This window comes from Orcinus orca, chromosome 10, assembly GCF_937001465.1.
Source record: "Orcinus orca chromosome 10, mOrcOrc1.1, whole genome shotgun sequence".
Classification (NCBI taxonomy): Eukaryota; Metazoa; Chordata; class Mammalia; order Artiodactyla; family Delphinidae; genus Orcinus; species Orcinus orca.
The window spans coordinates 1,146,532-1,169,815 of record NC_064568.1 but is presented as its reverse complement, the minus strand read 5'-3'; the positions used below and the strand labels follow the sequence as shown (position 1 = coordinate 1,169,815).

General features: G+C 53.4%; 1 protein-coding gene across 4 annotated transcripts in view; it reads left to right on the top strand.

The window, feature by feature from the left end:
• MGLL (monoglyceride lipase) overlaps positions 1-23,284 on the top strand; it is a 283,419-nt gene that overhangs the window by 235,515 nt on the left and 24,620 nt on the right. For all 4 annotated transcript variants that reach the window (XM_033416089.2, XM_004285447.3, XM_004285446.3 and 1 more), the window contains 2 exons: positions 21,811-21,947; positions 23,162-23,272. In XM_033416089.2, the coding sequence (XP_033271980.1) occupies positions 21,811-21,947; positions 23,162-23,272 (248 nt within the window). The remainder of the gene's footprint in view (positions 1-21,810; positions 21,948-23,161; positions 23,273-23,284) is intronic.

Sequence of the window (23,284 nt, the reverse complement as noted above, 5' to 3'; positions counted from 1 at the left end):
TGGGATAAACTGGGAGATTGGAATTGACATGTATACACTAATATGTATAAAATGGATAACTAATAAGAACCTGCTGTATATTAAAAAGAGAAATCGTAAAATAAATATATATCAGTTAGGAATTAAGTTTGGTTGCTGGAGTAAGATGGATCATAACAGTGGGTTAAAGAAGAAAAAGTTAATTTCTCTCTAACTGGAGAGATGTCTGGAGATATTCCAGGCCTGTGTTTTAAGATGTACGTTTTATTATTACTCAGATATGGTGAGATCAACAGATCAGGTACAGGAGACAACTGCCATTGAAAAGACAGTTGTAAGAAAAAAAAAAAGGTAATTGTTACAGTACAGTCCCAGAAGTGGGGGATGCCACCCCCATGCAGGGCCACATGGGGAAGGACCAGGGAGGGGCAGGGGGAGCAGGGGACTGGGGACAGGACGCTTTATTGTGGTTTCCCTGGAGAGGGGTGGTGAGGCAGGGTGAGCAGCCTGAGGACTGGCTGGTTTGAATAATTTCAGTGGGCTCTGGGGAGTGGGGGCCCGTCTCTAGTTGTCTGGTACAGACCCTGGGGTGATGAGGGCAGGAGGATATTGGCCTGAGTGTGAGAGCCACATAGAGGAGAAGGGGGTGGGGTGAGTGGGCTCTGGATTGGTTTGTTTGCATACGAAAGGCACCCTGGAAGGCAGGTTGATATTCTGTGGGAGTTGGATAGCCCTAGGAGGGCTTCCCGCCCCCCCCACCCCGTTTCCCCAGGGTCCATAAGGCCCCAGATGTCAAAATATTATAACAGAAGACACGTTTAATACACCCTGGGATGACAGCTCTATTGTGTTGTCAAGAAACCAGCTTTCTTCTATCTGTTCTGCCAGAGAGAAGAGCATCCAGCCTCACGTGTCCCTCTTGGTCCAAAACGGCAGCCAGAGTACCACCCATCACATCACATTTATATTTCAGACATTAGAAATGCTGCCTACCTTCCGTCTAGTTAGTTTCATCCATCAGTTTCCTCATATGTTTTAGTGACCAGAACTTAGTCATGTGGCCACACCTGATTACTAGGGAGTCTGGAAGCTAGAGTGCTCTAGCTGGGTTTCTTGCCAGTGTGAATAAAATCAGGGTTAGGTTACTAAGGAGAAGGGAGAGAACGGCTACCAGGTAGGCAAACAGCAGTCTGTGCCAGTTACTCTCTGTTTATGGGAAGCGACTCTGGTTCTCCCTTAACAGTAGTGTTCGAAAGTGTCTGGTAAGTGTGTTGGTATAAGATACGAGTCCCCGTGTAAAGAGATATACCGGGCAGATGTTAACACGTTTGGTGCGTGGCCAGGACACAGTTGTGATGGACGCTGGGTGACTGCCTCCTCTGCAAGAGGTTTGGGGCCACAGAAGGCTTGGTGCATTTGCCAGGGCCCACGGTGGGTGCCCCTCGTTCTGGGTTCAGAACAGCAGTGACACATGTCCCACAAGTCTGCCTGCGTCCAGTTGTGCTGAGTCACCGCCGGCTGGTGGCCGCCCTCCTGACCACGCGCCACGTCTGCATGCTCCCACCCACATGCGCTCAGAAGCAGCTTTCTCTTGCAGCTGTCGTTAAAATGTCCTTTGATGTATGCCTGACGTTCTGTGTCACTGCCGTGTGTGGGGAGGGGGCTGAGACATGGGAGGGCGGGCGGGGCGGGATAGCATCCTGTATTTTATGGAGCTGCACGCAGATATTTAAACCTGTCACAGAGACCAGAACACAGCTCATGTGAACCCAGTTTTAACTTTGGATTTTCCCCTGTTCCCGGGTCATGGTGGCTCACGGGAAGTGAAATTGAATTTAGGCTTTATCTTCTGCTTTTCTTTCTGAGGTTGAGCAATGTTGGGGCAGCCCCGTGCAGATGGGGCTGTGTCAGCTGGAAGAGTGGCCGGGGTCTGATGGCCCTCCTGTAGCCAGCCCCTCCCAAAGGCTAAGGGCGCCGGGAGGCACGCGTAAAAACAAAACACCCGATGCCTTGTCAGAGGTTGCGTCCCTCCTACGCAGTCCCCTCCCTTGGGCTCAGGGCGAATTTTGAAACAGAAAGCAGCATGGGGGACATGTCTAAAGGGTGCAGGATATGTGAACGTGAGTGCACACATTTGAAAATACATCTCAGAAGATGCCTGCCCAGAAAACCCCTTTCTTTTCAACATTCCCCTCTCCCTCGCCGTGGTTGTGGTTGGTTTCCTCAGCTACTGAGTGGGAGAGGGTATGGGGAGCCCAGCTGGGCGCCCTGCAGGGAGAGGCTGGGTGCAGGCACGAGCCTCCGGCCTCCCGGGACCAGGCCTTGGGGAATTCGGGCATGCCTCCCTCTCCCAGGCACCGATCAGGACCCTGCCTCCCAGCCTGTAGGGTGAACCTGCTGGGACTAACAGACGAAGGTGGCCAGCTGTGGACCCGGGCGCTGTGGGTCTCCTCCTCCTGGGTCGGATGGGGGACCAGCAGCTGCACCCGCCTAGTAGGGCTGCTTTGAGAAGTAGTCCAGGTGATGTACGCGGAGGCCCTGGGTGCACGTGCAGTATTTCTAGGTTTCCCAGTAGCCTTCCCTCCCTCAGCAAGAGGTTTAAGAATTCTCATCTTACGGTTGAGGAAACTGGAGCAGAAGTGAAGTATTTCTTGCAATCTTGGAACATTTTGGTATGGAGCTTTTTATATATTTTTTTTGTTTCTTCTTTATTTTGCCTTTTATGGTCGTGAGGGTGACGGCAGGACTGATTCCCTAAAATGGAGAAATTTTCTCACTTAGTCTGGGCGGTGCCTCCTTTCACGGGCATCCCAGGAGCTCAGTGTGAACTGGGTGGGACTGTGGCTGGTGAGCCTGGCGGGTCACAGGGTCAGAGGTTGCCACGCGGGCTCTCGCCGGCCGGTGCTGCGTTCGCAGAGGGAAGCACCAGCAGGAGAAGGAAGCTCAGAGAAACGGGGGAGGGGGGCAAGTGCGGCCCCCTCCCCACCCCAGCCGCTGAAATGGCCACCAACCAGAAGTGACCGAAACAGGACACTGGCGTGTGGGAGGCAGGGCCTGCAGACCCAGGAAGCCAGCTGAGAAGTGCACGGGGGGGCAGAGCCCCAGAGGCTGTGACATGGCTGTGACGGGAGTGCCACCCAAGGAAAGACGGGGCTCGGCCGGTACCAGCTGGTTCAGACTGGTCCAGGCTGGCCCTCCCTGCACACCACGCCAGAGGCAGGGGTGGAAGTGGAGACCTATGTGCGAGGACCGGGTGCCTGCTGGGGGTGGCGAGACCTGCATGTCCCGAGGACCAGGGTCCTCGTCATCCTGTAGCATGTGGCCCTGTGTCATCAGTGGCTTCTGAGCTTCCTTTTTTTTTGCAGAAGGAACTTTCCTCCCCATGGACCACATGCTGCCCTTGTTACTGTCAGCACTTCCAGCGAGGAGAGAGGTGACAGTGTTTGCACGGGGCTCCCGAATGGCAGAGCCGAAACTCAGGCCCAAGAGTGCCTGATGCTGATTCAGTGAAAGTACAGACACCCAGCTTAGCAGCTGATCCACACACGCCCGGAGAATCCAGGGAACAGAGATCCATGCCAGCTTGGAAAACCTTGGGTCCAGGGCCGTGTGCGTGGGCTCAGGCCTGACCCCTGAGGGCATCCCCGGGTCCTTCACCACCAGGGAGAGGGCGCGGAAGCGAATGTGCCCTCACTGGGCCAGGTGGCCCCCATCAGGCGGGGGCTCCATGCTGCTTCACTTTGTTCTGCTGCTTCTCTTCCTTTTGTCTTTTTTCTTTATCTTTTTGGATTCCTTTTGCACTTCTGTGAATGTTGTCTCCCATTTTCGTACTGATTACTTTCCTAGTCTTTCTCCCGTAAGAATCTGTTGTTTATTTTACAATGCAAAAGTAGAAAGTATTTTTTAAAAAATTTTTTTAAATGCAAGGCTGTTGACTCAGAAAAATCAATCAAAGGTACCAGAGCAAGTAAATGGGGCAGTTTTCTCCTCTCTTGCGTAAATATAGCAACTTCAGCGGACATGCTTTTTTAGATTAAGGCAGGAAAGATTAAACTGTATTTGACAGTCCCGTGCTATGTGGGCTTGAGGCTGCAGGAGGGGAGGCAAGGGAGGGAGCCTGAGAGAGATGGGAGCGACACAAACCAGAAGCACAGGGCCAGGGAAGCTCCGCTGGCTTTTCAGGGATCGTCAGTTCAGTGTTCTGTGGCTTTTGGCGTCTCCACCCACTGCTTTTTTCTCTTTAAAATGCTTGCTTGACCAACGAGTCCACATTTCTCTTTCCACCCAGGGGGGCCCAGCGTGTATGCACAAACTGCTCTAGTTGAAAAGTCGGGAACAGCCCTCGTGCCCACCCAGAGGGGTGGCTAGTCCAGACCAGGGCACGCTCAGACCCCGCCTGCTGAAAGGAAAGAGAGGTATAATTTTGGCTGTGGAGAGGCCTCTAAGACATATTGTTAAGGAGAAAAATAGAGTGCCGTTTATGGAAAGAAAAAGAAGAGCATAACACAGAATTATCCGGAGGCACAGACGTGAGTGTGACTGTACAAAGAGGTCTCGCAAACACACACCCAAGTGATAGGGTTAGCAGATGGGAGGCTGTGTTCATGTGCTTTGTCATTTAAAGTAAATAACAGCTTAAAAATCAACAGATGCACAGCTTGTTGACTCAGGTATTACTTACGGCTCTTCACCTGCCACAGTGCTTGGCCTGGCCAGGCCCCGGGGGGCTGGGAGACCCAGATGCCCATCACAGGAGCACGAGCCTCAACGTGTAAACAGCGTTCTCTGAGGGCAGGTTCAGACTGTGCCGAGGTTTTCTCACCCAGGACGGTGTGACAGTTGTCGTGAGAAGCCACCTGCCATGTGTCTAGCTTGTGGTCCTGTGAGTCCATGCGGTGGCCTGGGCTGTAGAGGTGCCGGGCTGGTTAGCAGGGCTTCTGGAAGCTGCGAGACCTCTGGAGCCTGGGCCCAGATCTGGCCGACGTCACCGGCGCTGCATGTGGTCAAAGCAGGTCCACGCCGGGGTCAGGCCCGGCGGGGAGGAGCTGCGGGCCCACTGCAAAGGGTGCTGTGGGGGGAGGTGCAGCTGTGTTCCCGCCAGCCCAGCAGGGGACCGCGAGGAGCCCACAGGTGTGTTTCCGAGAAGGCAGAGATGGCAGCATGTAATGAAAAGTGTTTGTTGGAGCTGTTTTTGATAGTCGCTTTTTTCTGTCCCGGTGGCGGTTAGGGAATTGTGTTGATGGCGCTGATCCAGGCCAGCAGCCGCAGCATCGCTCATTAAAGGGCCCTTCAGACTGATTGTCGTTACCTCCTTACCCCCGAGCCAGCTCCCTAGGCTCCAAGCTCGCGACACCTAGCTGAGTCCCCGCCTGTCACTTTGACACCTGAATGCGCTAACTCCAAGTGCAGTCACTTCTCGAGAGCAGATAGGATTGTTGGCTGGTTGCAGAGCTGGCTGATTTCATTTTCAGGCTTTATGGTTCTGTGCTTATGTACAAGTGTGATTTTTAAAAAAATGATTTAAAAGCCTTAATTTTTTCCCCTGATGGCAAAATACCTGTTCATTGTAGAAATTTTGGGAAATATAAAAAAAAAAAAAGAAAAGACAAAGAAACTAACCTTAATCTGATTACCCAGAGACAGTACCCCATTTTGTGGTATATACTTTCGGCTGTGTGCGTGCGTGTGTGTAAATGAGATCAGAGTGGACAGATGTCCCCTTACAGGTCACTGGGCTGGCCTCCACCTGCTGTCTGGGGCGTTCTCTGTCTCCTCTTTTTTTTTTTTTTTTTTTTGTGGTACGTGGGCCTCTCACTGCTGTGGCCTCTCCCGTTGCGGAGCACAGGCTCCAGACGCACAGGCTCAGCGGCCATGGCTCACGGGCCCAGCTGCTCCGCGGCATGTGGGATCTTCCCGGACCAGGACACGAACCTGTGTCCCCTGCATCGGCAGGCGGATTCTCAACTACTGCGCCACCAGGGAAGCCCTGTCTCCTTCATTTTTGCACTTCCTTCTGCTTTTTCTGAAATGGGAAAGTGGGAGCACAGCATCTTGAAGCTCGATGGTAGCAGATATGGAGGCCGTGTCCTTAACTGCACAGATGGAGAGGCAAGGCCCAGAGAGGGCAAGTATCTTGCTCAAGGCCACCCAGCAGGCTGGGGACAGGATGGTGACTCGATTCCTGGCCCAGGGTCCCAGACCACCTGTGTGGCCTCCTTGTCCCTCGGAGGCTTCATCTACAGCAAACCCCAAAGAAAGAAGGGGCCTGAGTTTCACCAGGAAGCTGTGACGGTCCCACTCGCTTGGGCTGGGCTGGACTTGGTACCCGGCGGTCCGTTCCCACGGGCCTGTCGGTTGACCTGGGAGGCCCTCTCGTTTGTGACCCACAGCCTCTGGCTCTTGTTGCTCCTTGCATCCTTGAGAGTCTGCTGTGAGCCTGGAGATGCAGGGATGAGATGAGGTGTCCTTGCCCCAGGAGCACTGTCTCTGGAGGGTGTGGTTCTCCAGGTAGAGCGTGGTCACCCCATCGTGTGCTGACACTGGAGCCGGGGACCCCAGAGGACAGTGAGAAATCAGGGGGTCTCCTCGGGGGGAGAGGATGAGACAGGAGAGCTGAGCTCCACGAGGGGGGAGGGGAGTGTTCCAGAAGGAGCCCCGGAGCATGTGCAAGGCTGGACGTGCGTGGTGCCTTTGGAGGACAGAGGGCAGAGGCCTGGGACGCGACCTGGGTACTGACCCTTCCTCTGAGCCCCAGGCCATCGAAGGGCAGGAGCTGGAGAGGTACCCAAGGAGCTCCCCGTTTCTGCTGAGTAGGAGGGGCAGGACCTTCTCGCACCCCGTGGTCCACTTGCTCGCAGGGGCGTCCCTGTCAGGGTCTAGAACAGGGCCCATCAGATTAGCAGACCACCTTACTGGGAAAAATGAGGAGGGAGGAGGGCGGGGGCGGAAGTATGTCCCCGCTGGGCCCGAAGACCGGGAGGGTTTTGCAGGCAGTGCTGGGCCAGAGGAGGCCGGGCGCTGCAGAGCATGGGGGTCGGGGAGAGTGTGGACCAGTGAGTCGGCGGGCAGGCTCCCCAGGATGGGTGAGCGAGGGGCAGGGGCAGCCAGGGGAGGACCCTGTGGTTCTACCACCAGGGCAGGTGAGGGACGCAGCACGAGAGGCCTGGGCTGGAGGGGAGCTGCGGGGAAACATGGCAGTGGGACCTGGGAGCCCAGTGAGACGGGAAGTTGCCCGGGCTGGACCAGGGAGGGGAGAGGGTGGCTGCCGTCCGCACAGGGTGTGAGCAGCTTGGAGAGACTCGGGGCACATAGAACATCAGACGCTTGGAGGAAGTGGCCACGGGTATTTAGTTTGGGGTTTTCCCTGAAGGAAAATGAAGAAGACTTGCCCGTTGCAGCTGGACTCTGCTCCGTGTTGGCCACCCGCTGAGCCCCCTGGCTGTCTCCCGACCTTCTGGCTCCACTGCTCTCCCTCTTGCATTCCCCCTGATTTGTGCCCGTCTGGGCCACCTCTGTCCCAGGCTCCTGGCTACTGAGTGTCCTATTCTGGTTTTTTTAAATAAATGTATTCTTTCTATTTATTTATTATTTTTGGCTGCACTGGGTCTTCGTTGCTGCACGCGGGCTTTCTCTAGTTGCGGCGAGCAGGGGCTGCTCTTTGTTGCGGTGCGCGGGCTTCTCATTGCAGTGGCTTCTCTTGTTGTGGAGCACGGGCTCTAGGCGTGCGGGCTTCAGTAGTCAAGGCACGGGGGCTCAGTAGTTGTGGCTCGCGGGCTCTAGAGCACAGGCTCAGTAGTTGTGGCGCACGGGCTTAGTTGCTCTGCGGCATGTGGGATCTTCCCGGACCAGGGCTGGAACCCGTGTCCCCTTCTTTGGCTGGCGGATTCGTAACCACTGTGCCACCAGGGAAGCCCTCCTGTTCTGTTTAAACTCTGTTCTTTGCGTTTGCTGCAGAAAAGTCAAAGCCACTTTGTTAGCAGGGTAGGTGAAAGCAGGAGATTTCACAGCCGGTCTCGTAGGAGCTGGTGCCCTGTGCAGCCACTCCTTCCATGCTCCACAGCCGGTCCCTACGACAGGCGCCAAGGGGGCCGCTCTGGGTGAGGCTCAGGCCTCCTCGGCCTGAGTGGGGGCCACGTCGTAGAGGGGGGCAGACCCCGTGCTGGGACTCAAGCGTCCCCGGACAGGCTTTCCCGTTCCTGGAGTTGCCACCGCAAGGACGAAAGGCAGAGCATGGAAGAAGAGGAGCAGCATTTGCTGGGTGATGTTCGCTGCTTTCATCTGCGTTCTCGTTTAATCCTCCAGCACCTGCCGCCTAGAGTCAGGGCAGTTTTAACTGATGGGAGAAACAGGACCACAACAGGGAAGCGGTTGCCCAAGCTCACAGCCGAAACGCAGCAGGATTTGAACCCACACCTGCTTCCAAAGCTGTGTTCTTTCTTCTTCCAGAAACTCTGCCAGTCGAGGGATTTACGGGGTCGAGGAAAACATGAGAGTCAGAACGTGGTCTATTTAATCTGTCTTCTAACAAAAATAAAGCTGACCTTAAGGACACGGAGAAAGTAGTTTAAAAAGGAAGTATCTGTAAAAGCCAGGTCAGGTCGGGCATTGCCTGCTCGGGCATGGTGTCGCCCATCCCTTGGACATTATATTAAATTTTTTTTAACATTAAACCTTTTCCTGAACTTTTAAGCTCTTGGGATTGCTGATCCCGTGGAGCTCTGTCCTTTGCCTCGAGCATTGTTTGGAATTTGCCGAGCATCCTGTTATTGTGTCACAGACTTCTATTCCTTGATCTCATCGCATCCTGGAGTTGCCGTTGCGAATGCCTCTCCCTGCCCCACAGCTGCTGCCTGTTTATAAGCCACGGGCACTTTCTGTATGTGTTCAGCTTTCATCAAGAGATCTGGGTGAAAGGTCTGGTGGTTCTGGGTGATTCTGCGTCACCCAGAGTCGCCCAGAGCCCTGCCTGCTCAAGAGACAGGAAAGGAACGTGATGTGTGGGAAGGGGGAACCGGCCTTGCCCAGTCATCCTGCAGCTTGATACAAAAGGAAGATCATCTCGCTAGACACCACGAGCCATAGTTATGACACTTTTTGTCATGCTGTTTCCTCTTATTTATGCAGTGGAGAGTAGGATGTTTTCAAATAAACCCTCTAAATATGAAATCCTGAGAATGCATTATTTCTGAAACGCTGCACCGTTAACAGCCTTTTAGCTGGTTATATTATAAAGCATGTTGTAACAGCTCAAAAAAAAAAAAATATCTGAGCCGAAATGTGTTTCCATAGCCCATATGCTGAATTCTGGCATCTTTATACCTTTTTCAAGCTGTTGTCAATTAGTAGAGAAATTAATTTCTCTCTTTGTGTCCTTCGTACAGTCGAGCTTGTGCATGGATGCCGCAGGGAACTCCCTTTTCTCCTCCCATCGAGGGGAGCTCGTGCAGCAGGAGTTCAGGAGATGCAAGCGTGTTGGTCCAGGTGTCCATGATGGAAGCCTGGACCATCAGCAAACAGAAAAGGAGGAAATGGCTTTTGTTGAGGGAAACAAACTGTTTTCCAGGCCAGCAAGCTGTGATCTTGGACTTTCTGCCATATGCACGTTTTCTTAGAGAGAGACAGACAGAAGCAGAACCTCCCGGATCACACGGTATTCCCCGAGAGGCAGCACGAAGGTCCTGTCCAGCCTGCACCAAATCGCCCGTGAGCCCTTCGCCCTCCGAGTGTCCTTTTGTCCCACACTCTCTGCTCTTGGAGCCTCACAAGGGCGTTTTTAGCATTGGCGGACTGTGTCGGCTGATGACTGAACATGATTTTTGGTGGCCTTTTAGCTGAAGGATGCGGCTCCTCTACTTTTAACTTGTCTTTGGTCTCGTGTCCTTACACTTCAGTATAGAATGCTGTTGCTCATGGGACTTCTGCAACATGAAATCCCACGATTGGGGACTGTCACAGGAGCGTGGAAGGCAAGCCAGACCTTCGTCAGAAATGGGCTTTGAAACCCCGATGGCTAAATTTTAAGTAGCATGATGACGCTGCGGCCTAAGGTGGGGAGGATCTATGGGGATTCTGGCATCCTCGTTCCAAAAGAGCATCGAGGGGAACTCAGTGGAAGCAGAAGCTACAGAACAGTCTCAGGGAAGCCTGCTGGGCCTGGAGTGTGTGCGCTTTCTGTCGCATCTCTTCCGGGGGCACCTGGTGTGGCCCAAGTAGTCACGCAGCTGCTCCTGGCAGTGGGGGCTTCCATCTGGCTCAGCCCAGAGCCCTGGTTATCTTACGAACCATTGTTTGGGTCACCGTGTGTTCTGTGGCTCTCTCCCTACCACAGGTAGAGAAATGAACTGCCTTTAAAGGAGGAGAGAAAAATATTTGATTACAAGTTCTTCAGACCCAAACAGTAGCTTTCCATAGGGTTTTTACCTGGAAGCAAAGTACCGTGATGGGAAGAAAGAGGGTTTGCTACCTCCTCTAATAAACAAAGAGCTGTAACTCCCGCTGTGGACAAGGACGTGAGGAAATTCAAATTTCTGTGCTTGGCTGGGGACAACGGAAATTCTCAAGTTGGAATGCATTTTTGGTTCTATAAATGGGGACTCCCCAAAATATTCACATCTTTTGATCTAGAAATCCCATCTTGGCAAGTGTATCCTGACAGTTCTATAAATATCTGTGAAAAGATGTTCATCTCAGTGTTATTTAGAATAGCAAACATTGCTGGCAACCTCAGTGCTCCACCATTGAAAGTAAAGTGAGTTTTGATTTTTATCCCCCTGATGGGACATCATGCAGTCAATATAAATCCCAAGTATAAATTTTGTGTGAAAGTGGGGGAAATATTACAGTCTTATGTGTTAAGTTGAAAATCAGCCCCCTGCCCCAGAGCCTAGCCAGACCGACACCCAACAGGTAAGTGGGAAGCGTGTGTTCCAGTTGAAGTGGTCGGCTTTTACCTTCTTCCTGCAGCAGCCCCTACGGAGGACCCTTGTCAACTGCAGGACTGACCTCCCCAACCCCATCCTGACGTGTACCGCCTGGATGGGAGATGAGGGTGTTGACTACACGAGGAGTCCGGTTGTACTCCCGGCTGCTCTGGCTGGAAAGCACTCCTGGCCACCTCCACCAGGACCCTCTGCCCCACTGGGAGGCCCATGGGTGCCCCAGCGTAAGCCTCTCGCCCGGCAGAGGACGCGGTGGCTTCGTCTTGTCTGGGAGAACTCAGGCTGGCTGGGAAGAGCCAGGAGGCCATGCCAGCCGGCCCTGACCCTGCCGAGGTAGCACCCGGGCCACAGGCAGGACAGGGAATAGACAGTATGGTTTTATGGGTTGTTAAAAACGTAAGTGGTGACAGTGGAGGCACCCCTCACAATTTGAGTTCTTTTTCTCCCAGTGGTGTGTGCTGGAGGGTGTCCCCGGTCAGCTGGTCCAGTTCACTTTGGCCGCCACGGAAATGAGACCAGACTTTCGTGGTGTTTACTCCTGCTTGGCGAGGGCAGGACTGGTTTGTTGCTTTAGAAAAAAAAATTCATTTATTTGTTTGTTTGTTTGGCTGCGCCGGGTCTTAGCTGTGGCGTGCGGGATCTTCAGTTGCTGCATGCGGGCTCTTAGTTGCGGCAGGCCTGTGGGCTCTAGTTCCCTGAGCAGGGATCGAACCCGGACCCCCTGCGTTGGGAGCACAGAGTCTTAGCCACTGGACCACCAGGGAAGTCCCCGTTGCTTTTTTGTGGTTAATTTTTCGTTTCCACAGCTAATATTTGCCGTCCACTTTGTTCCCAGCCCTGACCTGTGCAGTTCACACCGGTGGTCTCGGTTCACGTTTCCCACAGTCCGGGGAGCGGGGGTGAGGAGACAGGGGCCCAGAGGAGCTGAAACCCTGCAGGAGGCTGCACCCTGCAGGGCCGGGTTAGGTCCAAGGACGTCTGACCCCAGAGCCGTCCCGTGACCCATACTCGGGCTGCCCGACGCTTTCCTGGCTTCCCCAGAAATCGGCCGTGAACGTGTGTTACTTCTGTAATCAGAGGAGGGGTGCAGGGTTTTATTATTTACGTAACATTTTAAATGCAGGCCAACGGATCCAGGTGTTTTTCCTCATTCCACGTGGCACCTCCGCAATAGAAATTGTTTTCAACGCTGCCTAACGGAACGTTCCGTGATGGGGCTGCTGAGGCTGAGGACCTGCGTTTTGACGGTTTGCACTTTAGTGAATTTAAATTGGCCCCACGTGGCTGTGGCTGCCACCCCTCCAGAGTCGCTGCCCCATGGCGTCTGGGGATCAGGCGCCCTCGTCTGGGGCCCCACCGCCACCCTCCTGCCTGCTCCACCCTCCACAGGGAGCCGAGCCTCGCGCCCAGGTGGCCCATCTCTAACCCTTTCAAGGGCAGGCCCGGGGTGGGGGGTGGTCGGGGCCAGCAGGACGCCCACGGTCCAGCCGATGGCCTGGGCACAAGGCCTCCTGCTGCCTTGTCTGTTGCTCTGACAACACCAGAGGGTGGAGGATGCCTGAGGCCGGACTCCAGGCCCCCAGCCTCCACCCCACGCGGTGATCCCACGGGACCCCCACTGGCTCCTTAAGAAGCAGAGACTTGGGGTATACTTGCCCCTGCGTCTGCTTGAGGAATCAACAGGAAAGGTCCAGACTCCCGGGACCGCCAGCACGCCGACCTCATCCTCATCTAATTTCATAGCCTCGTGTGCAGTAGTGATGCTGATGCGTAATTAACGCCGGGTTTGAGGATCGAGGATGCTTTCACTGTGTCCTGGGGGTGGTTGGTGTGTCCTGGAGTTGAAGACGGCAGGGAACACTGCCCAGAGAACACAGGGCTGCTCTGGGTCCCTGCCTGCATCCTCACCTGACCAGCAATGCAGTGAGCCGTTGCTGAGCGCTTGCTGTGTGCTGCACTCAGGGCTGACCACTGTGCCTCACTCTCCCTGACTCCCCACGCACCCTGTGGAGTGGGGTCCACGAGCGCCCCTTTGTGTAGGCGGGGAGGCTGAGCCGGCCGAGGTGAAGTCACCTGCCCAAGCTCACAGGGAGGTGAGGTGGAGCTGACTCCTGACCTCCACGCTCAGCTCTGTCCTCCATATCCCGTCCTTCCCTGGTTCTCCTGGTCCTTAAATGGGGTGGTGACTCTTCCTCGAGATTTGCGCTGTTGTCATCAAACAGGAGGAGCCTCGGGTCCAGGGGCTGGCACGGGGCGGGAGCTAATATGTGCTCCTCTTCTCGCCTTTGTAACCTCTTAGCTGAATTTGAACTTGCAGTAGTGTTGGTTCAGCACCCGGGTGTGTAAGGGCGTGCCCCCTGCCGGGCCCTGCCGGGGCCTCAGTGTGCAGAGCTGGCCCTTTGTCAGGGGCAGAAGGGGCCGTTTCTCCTGCCCGCTCGCTCTGTGGTCGCTTCCATTGACTCTCTGTGGTTGAGAAACACTGACCACCTTCTGTCTTTTTGAAAGCTCTGGGGTCCTGACTTCAGCTGGTTTTAGTTGCTGGCATCTCCAAGGCTTTCAGAAAGTTCTGCTTCCTAAATATTAACAATACAGCGTCTCCCATCCTGGAGAAAGGGATCTGTGCTTCTTTCTAAAGCAGTTCACTTCACCATGGGTGATCTCCTTTGCTTTTTAAACGTAGCATTTGTTGCAGTTTCAACAGAGGTTAAACTTGGGTTGCCCAGTTCTCATGTTTTTCTGTGGGTTACAGAAGCTCCAGACAACTGTCAGGCGCCACATGGGAGCTTCTGTCATCTGGTGGGGACTGAACAGACCTACCTTAATGTTTTGAGGAGAAAAGTTCTGTTGGATGTTAAATTTATTTTTAGTTAGAAGGAAACCAAGGCGAAAGCAAGCCATGATTATGCGGAGGAGAAATACAGGTTAGACATGCAGAAGAACCTCTGATGGGGAAGAGCCCTAAACACGACGACAGCTTACGGGTTTTCTCCTCTGAGACTGTGTGGGGATGGGAGGGAGCGTTTGGTGAAGACCCTCTACTTGCCGGCTGTGCTGCCCTGGTTCATTTATTCCAGCAGCTTTACGATGAGGTCAGGAGATGTCTCCTAGTTCTACAGATGGGCAAGTGACTAGCGGTAACTACCATCTTAAAATTGGTGTTTCATTCCCTTGCTTTTTATTCTGTGCTTTAATCACATAGGTTTGGCTCTCTAAAACTAGATATAGTTTGCTTTTGCTTTTTTTCGTTTTCTTTTTTGATTTTTTTTTTAGCTTTCTATAAAATGGCTAAACTTGAATACCTTACTTTCTTTTTTTCACTTTGTATTTTGTTTCTAAGGTTCCTACATGTAGCTTTCGTTTATTCGTTTTTTCACTGCTGTAGAATAATCCCTTTAGCTACAATGTGTCCATTCTCCAGCTGTGACAACAGGCTGTAGCGAAGGATGTTGCCCCGTCTCCTGTGGTGCCTGCACAGGAATTTCTCTTGGGTGTATGAATGCCTGGGGGTGGAATGGCTGGGTTGTAAAGTATGGAATTCCAACCTTGCGAGATGCCAGATAGGCTTCCAAAGTGATTGTACTGGCTTCTCTCTGTGTAACATATACGGGCTAGTGACGCCCTTTAAGTTTGGACACGGGAGCTCAATCAGGTCTCCTCCCGGCCCCTCACAGTGCTCTGTTACACCGGAGCGCGTCCAAGTGGCTTTATTCTCCCTCTGGGTCTGTGTGGCTGTGATTCCCACACGTGGCTCCTGCCCGTCCAGTCCTGTGGTTCTTGAGGCCAGAGGCGCCACAGTGACCGTCTGTCTCGCTGGCCTGAACCGCACGTCCCACAGGAGTCCCCCTCCTCCTTCGTGCTGGCCTGTGCGCCGGGTAGGAATGCAGGGCCAGCCCCCCGCGGGATGGAAGGAAGTCCGTCCCCTTACTGGTCAGATTTTCCCAGGGAGAGAAAGCCATGTCCCTGGAGCCTGGGTCAGGGAAGTGCTGTCTGCTTGGAGCCTCCAAAGGAGCAGAGGCGAGGAATGAGAGATCTCTGTTTGTGCAGACGCCCCGTGGGGAGCGCGTGGTCCGCAGTTAGGGCCCTGCTGTGGACCCTCACCAGGCAGGGCATGTGGCGATGCTTTTGCTGTGCAAATGGCAAAATGGGGAGCCTGGTACCCCAGCGTCTGGAGGAAACCATCTCATCGTTCAGACTTGCGGGCCTGGTGTGAATGCCTGCCTGTGTTTTCAGTCACACGCACCCATCTCTTCTGATTAAAACAGGAAGAACGTTTGAGGTGGATTTAGGGGTAGAATAGAAGAGCACAGAGGCAGGGTGTTGAGGCACCACCGTGTAGGGGCGGGCTCTGGAATCAGACTTCCTGGGTCAGATCCAGCCGTGCCGCGAGGCCCTGGCCTCCTTGTTGGCAAGGCAGGTGCCAGTAAAAGCACCAGATCTGGGGTCTGAAGTCAGTGCTCGAGCCCTTGCTCGGCCTGGAACTCACCGGGAGGATGAGCTGCATCCAGTCTGTCCGAGGGTCAGTCTTGTCTGCTAGAAAGTGGGGGAAAGAATCTCTAACTCACGGGGTTGTGAGGATCAAGTGAAATAACCCTGGGGAAAGGGCTGTGCAGATTACAACCTGCTGCGTAATATGGGGTGTTGTCATTACTGGTTTTTTAATGCTTTGTCTCTCTTTCCTCACTCAAGGCTACATTTCACCAGATGTTTCTTCTCTAAGAAAATGAATACTGAGTAGAACTGGTTCCCTAAGAAGAGGGAAGTCAGTTGCTCATTTCTTCCTATTCCAGCTTTAACGGGACCATGAGCTTTCTGGATACTTCCTCATGATCTCTTTAGCACACGGTGGTGCCGTGGAAAGTTATTTTCAGGTAGAAATATTTTGTATGAGACAAAGAGACGGGGATTATTTCATCATTCAGCAAAGAATTATTAACTACTTAACTGTGCACGGAACACGACGCTAGAGTGTTTTAAGGGTCCTTGGGATTGGTTTTAATCAGATGTGGTGAGACACACAGACACGGAAATGGCTGTCACGAGGGACAATTTATTATATTCACAATTCCCTAGAAAGGGGGCAGGGCACCCCACACAGGGCTGGTCAGGAGGCAGAGGGAGGGGGGGAATGCAGACGGGAGCCTCTACTGCATTTTCTGCGGAAGGAATGGTGAGGCGGGCCGAGCAGGCTGAGGATCGGCTGGTTTGAATAATTTCCGTGGGCTCGCGGGCTCAGGGGCTGCCCTGGTTGTCCGGTGCCTGGCCCTGGGTGACAAGGACAGCAGGAGAGTAGCCCAGAAAGTGAGAGGTGGGATGCAGGCTCTGGGTGGGTTGGTTTGCATGTGAAAGGCCAGCTCACAGGCCAGTTCTTCACTGTCTCTAGAAATTCGCTAACCCTGGGAGCAGTGGTCCCTCCAGGGCCAGCTTTAACCAGATGGTAAAGCATCAAAATACAGAAACTAAAAAACACAGTACATAGCAGAATCAGGGCAAACAAAACAAAACCATGCTGGATTAAGGCCTGTGGCACAGGGCTCTTTCTTTTACAAAATATGAGGAAAAGGATTTTCATTGCAAATGCAGAACCGTTGCTCAGCGTACGTGGCGGGAAAGGAAATGTATCCATCAGTGTGGCCAGGGTGATGGAGATGAATCTCTGGTGAGTGGCCATTATGGAAATCCTGGCTACAGTTCATTTCAGCAGGTGTATAGCAGGCACCTGCCCCCCGGGCCAGGCCATTGCGAGGAGCCCTGAGGAATGTGCGGAAGAACAGAAGGGGATCCTTGATCCCGAGGCCAGCCCTGGCGGGTGTGGGGCACGTGCGGGCCCAGCCTCCTCCCCGAGCCTGTGGCAGACGTCACCAGTCTCCCACAGCACAGTGCCGTGGGGGCCACCAGCCACCCATCAGAGCTGCTTGTCAGCCGGGCTCTAGGGCCCCTCGGTCCATGGGGGAGGAGTGGTGCTGGAGGAGAGAAGGGGGGGAGCTCCGGTCAGCTCACCTGTGATAGAGACAAGACCTGGTTGGGGGGGAAGGGGAAACTTGCACCTGTGTGGAGGGAATTGACTCCGTGGAAGGGTTAGGAGTGGCGATGGGCCTTAGAGGGTTTGCTCCTGGCCTGGTGCAGGGCTGAGGGCCCCGCAGCAGGGGGCTGCTGTATGAGAGGCGCAGCAGAAAAGCGTGGATGTGCTTGGAGGGGCAGCGGGCGGGGGGGGTGTGAGTGTGGCTCCGATTGTGCTTTCTAGTGAGGGAGCAGGACCAGTAGGAGCCTTTACCAGAGGCCCCGAAAACTGGGCTGGTACACGCGGACCAAGCTCTGAAACAGTGGAGACTCTGAGCCCTGCAGGATCAGAGCAGCTTCCAGAGGGGTGCAGAGGGGGTTAGGGCAGGCAGGGGGCTGGGTGGGAAGCTGTCGCCAGGGAAAAGGCGAGGAGCGTCTCACCCCCCGCTAGGGGCGTAGGCATGCAAAGGAGCAGGCCGATCTAGGAGGCTGAGGACCTAGAAATCTGGAAGGGTTTGGGGACCAGCTCGACATAGGATAGAATGAAGGTCAGAGACAGCAGGCCTGTTTTGAGCCTGAATGATTCAGAAGGTGAATCAAACCCGGGAGCGGAGCCACTTTGGAAGCTGTTTGAGGATCAACAGGACAGTCGGGGGATTCTTCTGACCAGGGGTTCACGAGGCGGATCTGCAGCTCTGGGAGGAGCGTGCCAGGGCGGGGAGAGCGGGCAGGCGCGGGCGGGGCGCACAGTGTGCGTCGCGGGGAGAGGCAGCCATGGGACAGTGGAAAGGAGCGCGGGAGGGCCTGCGGGGCGGCCGGGGCGGGTAGCACTGCAACGCGCTCGTCACGGGGGCTGACTTGTGAGCAGGCAGGCCGGCAGAACCGAGCAGCCCTCCTCCAGAAACAGGCCAGGCTCCAGTGAAAGGGGAACCTTCACATGGGATCGGGGGGGCGCCACAGTTCAGTGAGGTGATGAGGGACTTCTTCATAAATTCCGCTAGAACAATTAAGAACCATTTAGGAACTTGATAGAGGTGGTTGAACAGCGTTGTGAATATACAAAATGCCACCGAATTGGCACACTTTACAATGGTTAACATCGTGTTATGTGAACTTCGCCTCGATTTTAAGAGGAAAAGAACCGTCAGGAAAGAGATCGTGTCTCATACCAGGTACCACGATAAGCTGCAGGTGGATCAAAGATTAACATGTAGAAAATGAAACCAAATCTAGAGATGATGGTGCGATGGTTGCACAGAAGTGTGAATGTACTTGATGCCACTGAGCTGTGCACCTAAGAATGGTTAATGTAGGACCTCCTGGTTGTCCAGTGGGTAAGACTCAGCGCTTCCACTGCAGGGGGCATGGGTTTGATCCCTGGTCGGGGAACTAAGATCCCACATGCCGTGCGGCATGGCCAAAAAAAAAAAAAAGGTTAAGGTAAATTTTATGTTATGTATATGTTTTCCCCCCGCCCACAAGAAATGAAACCATAAAGGAACTCATAGAAAAAATGCTGAGTTCCTTTATACCCCTGGAGTAGAGAAGGCTTTTATAACTAAGAATCAAAACTCAGAAGCAATAAAAAGAAAAGATTGATAATTTTTTAAGGGTTTTTTTTTTTTTAAAGCAACTAGTGCTCAAGCTGTTTTTTTTTAAATGAATTTATTTTTTATTTATTTATTTTTGGCTGCGTTGGGTCTTCGTTGCTGCATGCGGGCTTTCTCTAGTTGCGGCGAGCGGGGGCTACTCTTCATTGTGGTGCATGGGCTTCTCATTGCGGCATCTTCTCCTGCTGCAGAGCACGGGCCCTAGGCGTGCAGACTTCAGTAGTTGTGGCTCACGGGCTCTAGAGCACAGGCTCAGTAGTTGTGATGCATGGGCTTAGTTGTTCCACGGCATGTGGGATCCTCCCGGACCAGGGATCAAACCCGTGTCCCCTGCATTGGCAGGCGGATTCTTAACCAATGCAGCACATGGGAAGTCCCAAGATTGACAAGTTTTTCAAATAAAAATCTTCTGTAGCTTAAACACAACATCAAGTCAAAGCACAGATGACCAGCTCGTATACAAAGAGCTCTTAAATATCAAGAAATGCAAAACCCTGCAAGCAAAGACAGAAATTCTCAGTTTACCAGAAAAGAAATACAAGTGACTCTTGAAATGTAAGGAGATGTTAGACCTATACTTTCTCCTCTGTCTTAAGGGCAAGAATACAAACACTGAACGACCTGCTTTGTTGGGAGGCTGATAGATTCAACCCAGCACATCCCACGTGGACGGCAAGTGGGCGACTTCTACTGAAATGGCACCTGCACGCACCTTTCAACCAAACAACCTTGCCACCTAGACATACACCCTGAAGGCACACCTTCACAAAGATGGAATAAACATTCCCAGTGATTCGTTACAGTCCGATGTTTAATAAACGAGAGGTTGGATGTCACACAAATGGGTTTTGATGAGAGATGGCCAGAGTAATCTGTACTCCGCCCACACAGAGGAGCACTGCACAGCCCTAAGACAGAGGAAGAGCTCTTGGCCTGTTTGTGATATGAAATAACCTCCAGAATACGTTAAAAGGGAAAAAAAACTGGCGCGAATAGGGTGGGTCTGTAGCATGCTACCTTCTATGTAAAAAAAAAAAAAAAAAAAAATTATTTTTGCAAAAACAATTGCTTTGAAAGAAAAAACAGAATAGTTAAAATGATGAGCCATGGGGAGTGAGAGGGGAGAGGTAGAGGAGGCAGGAGCAGCAGCAAGATGTCCCTGGATGAATCTTTTCTTTTATTTTTCTAACTTTTGAGCCAGGTAAATGTTTACATATTCACAAAAGAAAATGAAAAGTAAAACACCAAAATCTATAGTTGTGAACAAATTTATTTTGAAACTAATCGTATATCAAATTAGTAACATAAGCACACAGAGAAAATAATGATCACGTATTTGTAATAATTCGAACTTTAAACATAATACTCTGGGGCTTTCCTGGTGGCGCAGTGGTTAAGAATCCGCCTGCCAGTGCAGGGGACGTGGGTTTGAGCCCTGGTCGGGGAAGATCCCACATGCTGCGGAGCAGCTAAGCCCGTGCGCCACAACTACTGAGCCTGCGCTCTGGAGCCCATGAGCCACAACTGCTGAAGCCCACGTGCCGAGAGCCCGTGCTCCGCAACGAGAGAAGCCACCGCCACGAGAAGCCTGTGCACCACAATGAAGAGTAGCCCCTGCTTGCCGCAACTAGAGAAAGCCCGCGCACAGCAACGAAGATCCAATGCAGCCAAAAATAAAATAAATAAATAAATTTATTTTTTAAAATGGCAGTATTAAACATAATACTCTGACCATTTCATTACTGAACTGTTTTCCGAGGACGGGAGGTGGGGTAGGGGGAGTATTGTTTAGTGGGTGTATCAGTCAGCTTGGGCTGCCATAACAAAGTACCCCAGGCTGAGTGACGTAAACGATAGCAATTTATTTTCTGAAAGTTCTGGAGGCCGGAAGTCCAAGATGAAGGTGTCGACAGGGCTGGTTCCTCCTGAGGCCTCTCCCCAGGGCTTGCAGACGGGCGTCCCTCTGTGTGTGTCTGTGTCCTAACCTCCTTCTCTTAAAAGGACACCAGTCAGATTGGGTTAGGGGCAAGCCCAGCGACCTCATTTTAACTTAATCACGTCTTTAAAGACCTGTCTCCAAATACAGTCATGTTCTGAGCTGTGGGGATTAGGACTTCAGCACGTGAAGGGAGTGGGGAAGGGGGACGCAGTTCAGCCTGCGCGAGGAGCATGAGGTTTTGGTCTGAGGAAGGTGGGAGGGTTCTGGGCGTGCATATGGTGGCGACGGTTGTGCAGCAGCGTGAACGTGCTCGATACTGCTGAGCTTGCACTGGAAGATGGCGAAGATGCTGTGTTACCACAATAAAAAAATAAAAATGAGTTTAAGGGGACTGAGGGTGCCGCTGAGAGGGTGACAGAAGGCTGTGTGCGATGGGCACTCGTGGGGGACGGACAGTAGGAAACAGGAGTTCGGGGTCTGACCACACAGAGGGTTTCCGAGTTTGAGGTCTGGGCGGCCAGCCGTTCCAGCCGCTGTGAGCACCCCCTCCACTCTCCGTCCGTGAAGCGGGCGGCATGGTCACTGCAGCTCTGGGCAGGTCCGCTTGCTGTGCTTCCTTGTGCTCTGGGAGCTCCTCCTCGTTTGCAGTTTTCAAACCCCCACATTGCATGGTTTCTATGGCGACTGACGTCCCTCCGAGAGGGGAGCGTGGAGGGACCCTCAGAAAGAACGCAGGGAAGTGAACAGCACGGATATGGGACGGGCAGTACAATCCAGGAGGGAGGGAGCATGACCTAGTTTTACGGCTGCTTCGCTGAGAAGGTTCTGGCAGGTACGCTTGACTGTCTTATGTCTGTCGCACTGTCTTCACCAAGAGCTGTAAAGGGAGGTGACAAGATGCAGCACTTTACCTGGTGAAAAGCTAACGCTTGGAAACACAACTGCGAGGGTCAAGGCCTTGGGAAGGCCCAGGGAATTCCAAGCCTCATCCGTCTTGTTTCTGGCCACTTGGGGAGAAACGAGGCCTAGTGAGACTCCACGTGCCTGTCCTTTCTTTTTTCCTGGGATACGGCCACAAGGAAGGCATCCTGGCTGCGTGGACAGGCTTTGTGATGTTCACATCCTGGCTCATGACTTCTGGCTGTGTGATCTTCGGCACGTTCCTTAACCTCTCTGTGCTTCAACTTCCTAGTCTGTAAAATGGGGGAGAAGAGTTCCCACGGTCAAGAGTTCTTGGAAGGGCTTGGTGGGTCCTCCCTAAAGAGTGGCTTGTAATTCCGTGAGGAGACCCCTGGGCTTGGCAGGAGTCAGCCTCTGGTAACTGGTTCTGTTTCCTGTTCTCTTCCAGTTGGCCACGGGCAGAGCGAGGGGGAGAGGATGGTGGTGTCTGACTTCCAGGTTTTCATCAGGGACGTGTTGCAGCACGTGGACGTTGTGCAGAAGGACCACCCAGGGCTTCCCATCTTCCTCCTGGGCCACTCCATGGTGAGTAGACCACGGAAGAGCCCTCTAAGTCAGGCCGGGCCCCAGCCCCAGCCCTGCGGTGGGTGGAGGGTGAGGGTCCCGGGATGCAGGGGGCCGCCCTGCCTCTGGCCCCATCGCACTCTGCCTGGCCAGCACAGCCCCCTCTGGGAGTTCCCAGACAATTTATGCTCAGGAAACGAGGGCCAGCATCTTGGAGGCAGCCCCAGAGAAGCTCACCTCCGCCCGTTCCTTCCTGCCAGGGCCCAAGGCGCCAGGAAGGCGCCACTTCGTGGTGGGGCCCCAAGGGTACTTCTCCCTGCACGGCCGCGGGCGCGTCTCAGAGCAGGAGGGCCCCTCAGTCAGCCTGTGGAGAAACAGAGGTCCTATGCGTCCTGCCCGTTTCAGAGTCACACAGTGCACATGGGAATTAGGATGGGGTTCCAGAGGAAACAAGTCCTTCAAGGTCATTGCAAATCCCTTTCACCTTTTAAATCCATTAACCCCCTAAGGATCAGCCAACTATAATGTATAGATCAGGGCTCTCAAGCTGGCAGCATGCAGGCCGGATCCGCCTCTAGACCCCCGCCCCAGTGGCTGGCAAAGAACGTTTTGAGCTGCTTGGTTTTGAAAGCTGGGTGACTTTTCCCTCCCTTCCAGCCCGGTCACTGCCGGGCTCTGTTCCTGCGCGTCTGTTACCTGCCTGGCCCTCGTGAGCGTGTGTGGTGTCAGCCCTGGGTGCAGGTCACCTTCAGCTTCAGCAGACAGCCAGGGCCGCACGCCTTCAGCACCACCCGCGCTCTCTAACTATTCTTCTTGGAACCTACATTTCTGGGACCTTTACTGAACCAGGAAAACAGAAAAAGGGTAGCAGTCTCTTATTATCATCAGATTTTTTCAGATCTCGTGTTAAGGCTGACGGAATGGGTGAGTTGGGAGTCTGCCAGCTTTGGGCTTGAAATGAAATAGAAACATGTTATTGTTTAACTTGCAGCCCACAAGCAGGAACCTTATTTAGATCTCCCTGAAATGTTTGCTGTTGGAAAACCCGGAGGAAAAAACATGTGAAAGCAAGTAATTGCAGGTCTAGTTTATCCAACATTTGAGGGTGTCTATTCCAAGGTACCGTCCTTGGGGCTCTGGGCCGGGACTGCAGCCCAGCAGGAGACCCGCGATGGGGCGGCCAAGAGCCCACGCTGGCGACGCCCACACCCACATGCGGCCCGTTCTCATTGCAGGGGGGCGCCATCACCATCCTCACGGCCGCAGAGAGGCCCGGCCACTTCTCCGGCATGGTTCTCATCTCCCCGCTGGTTCTCGCCAGTCCCGAGTCTGCCACGACTTTCAAGGTAAACGGACTT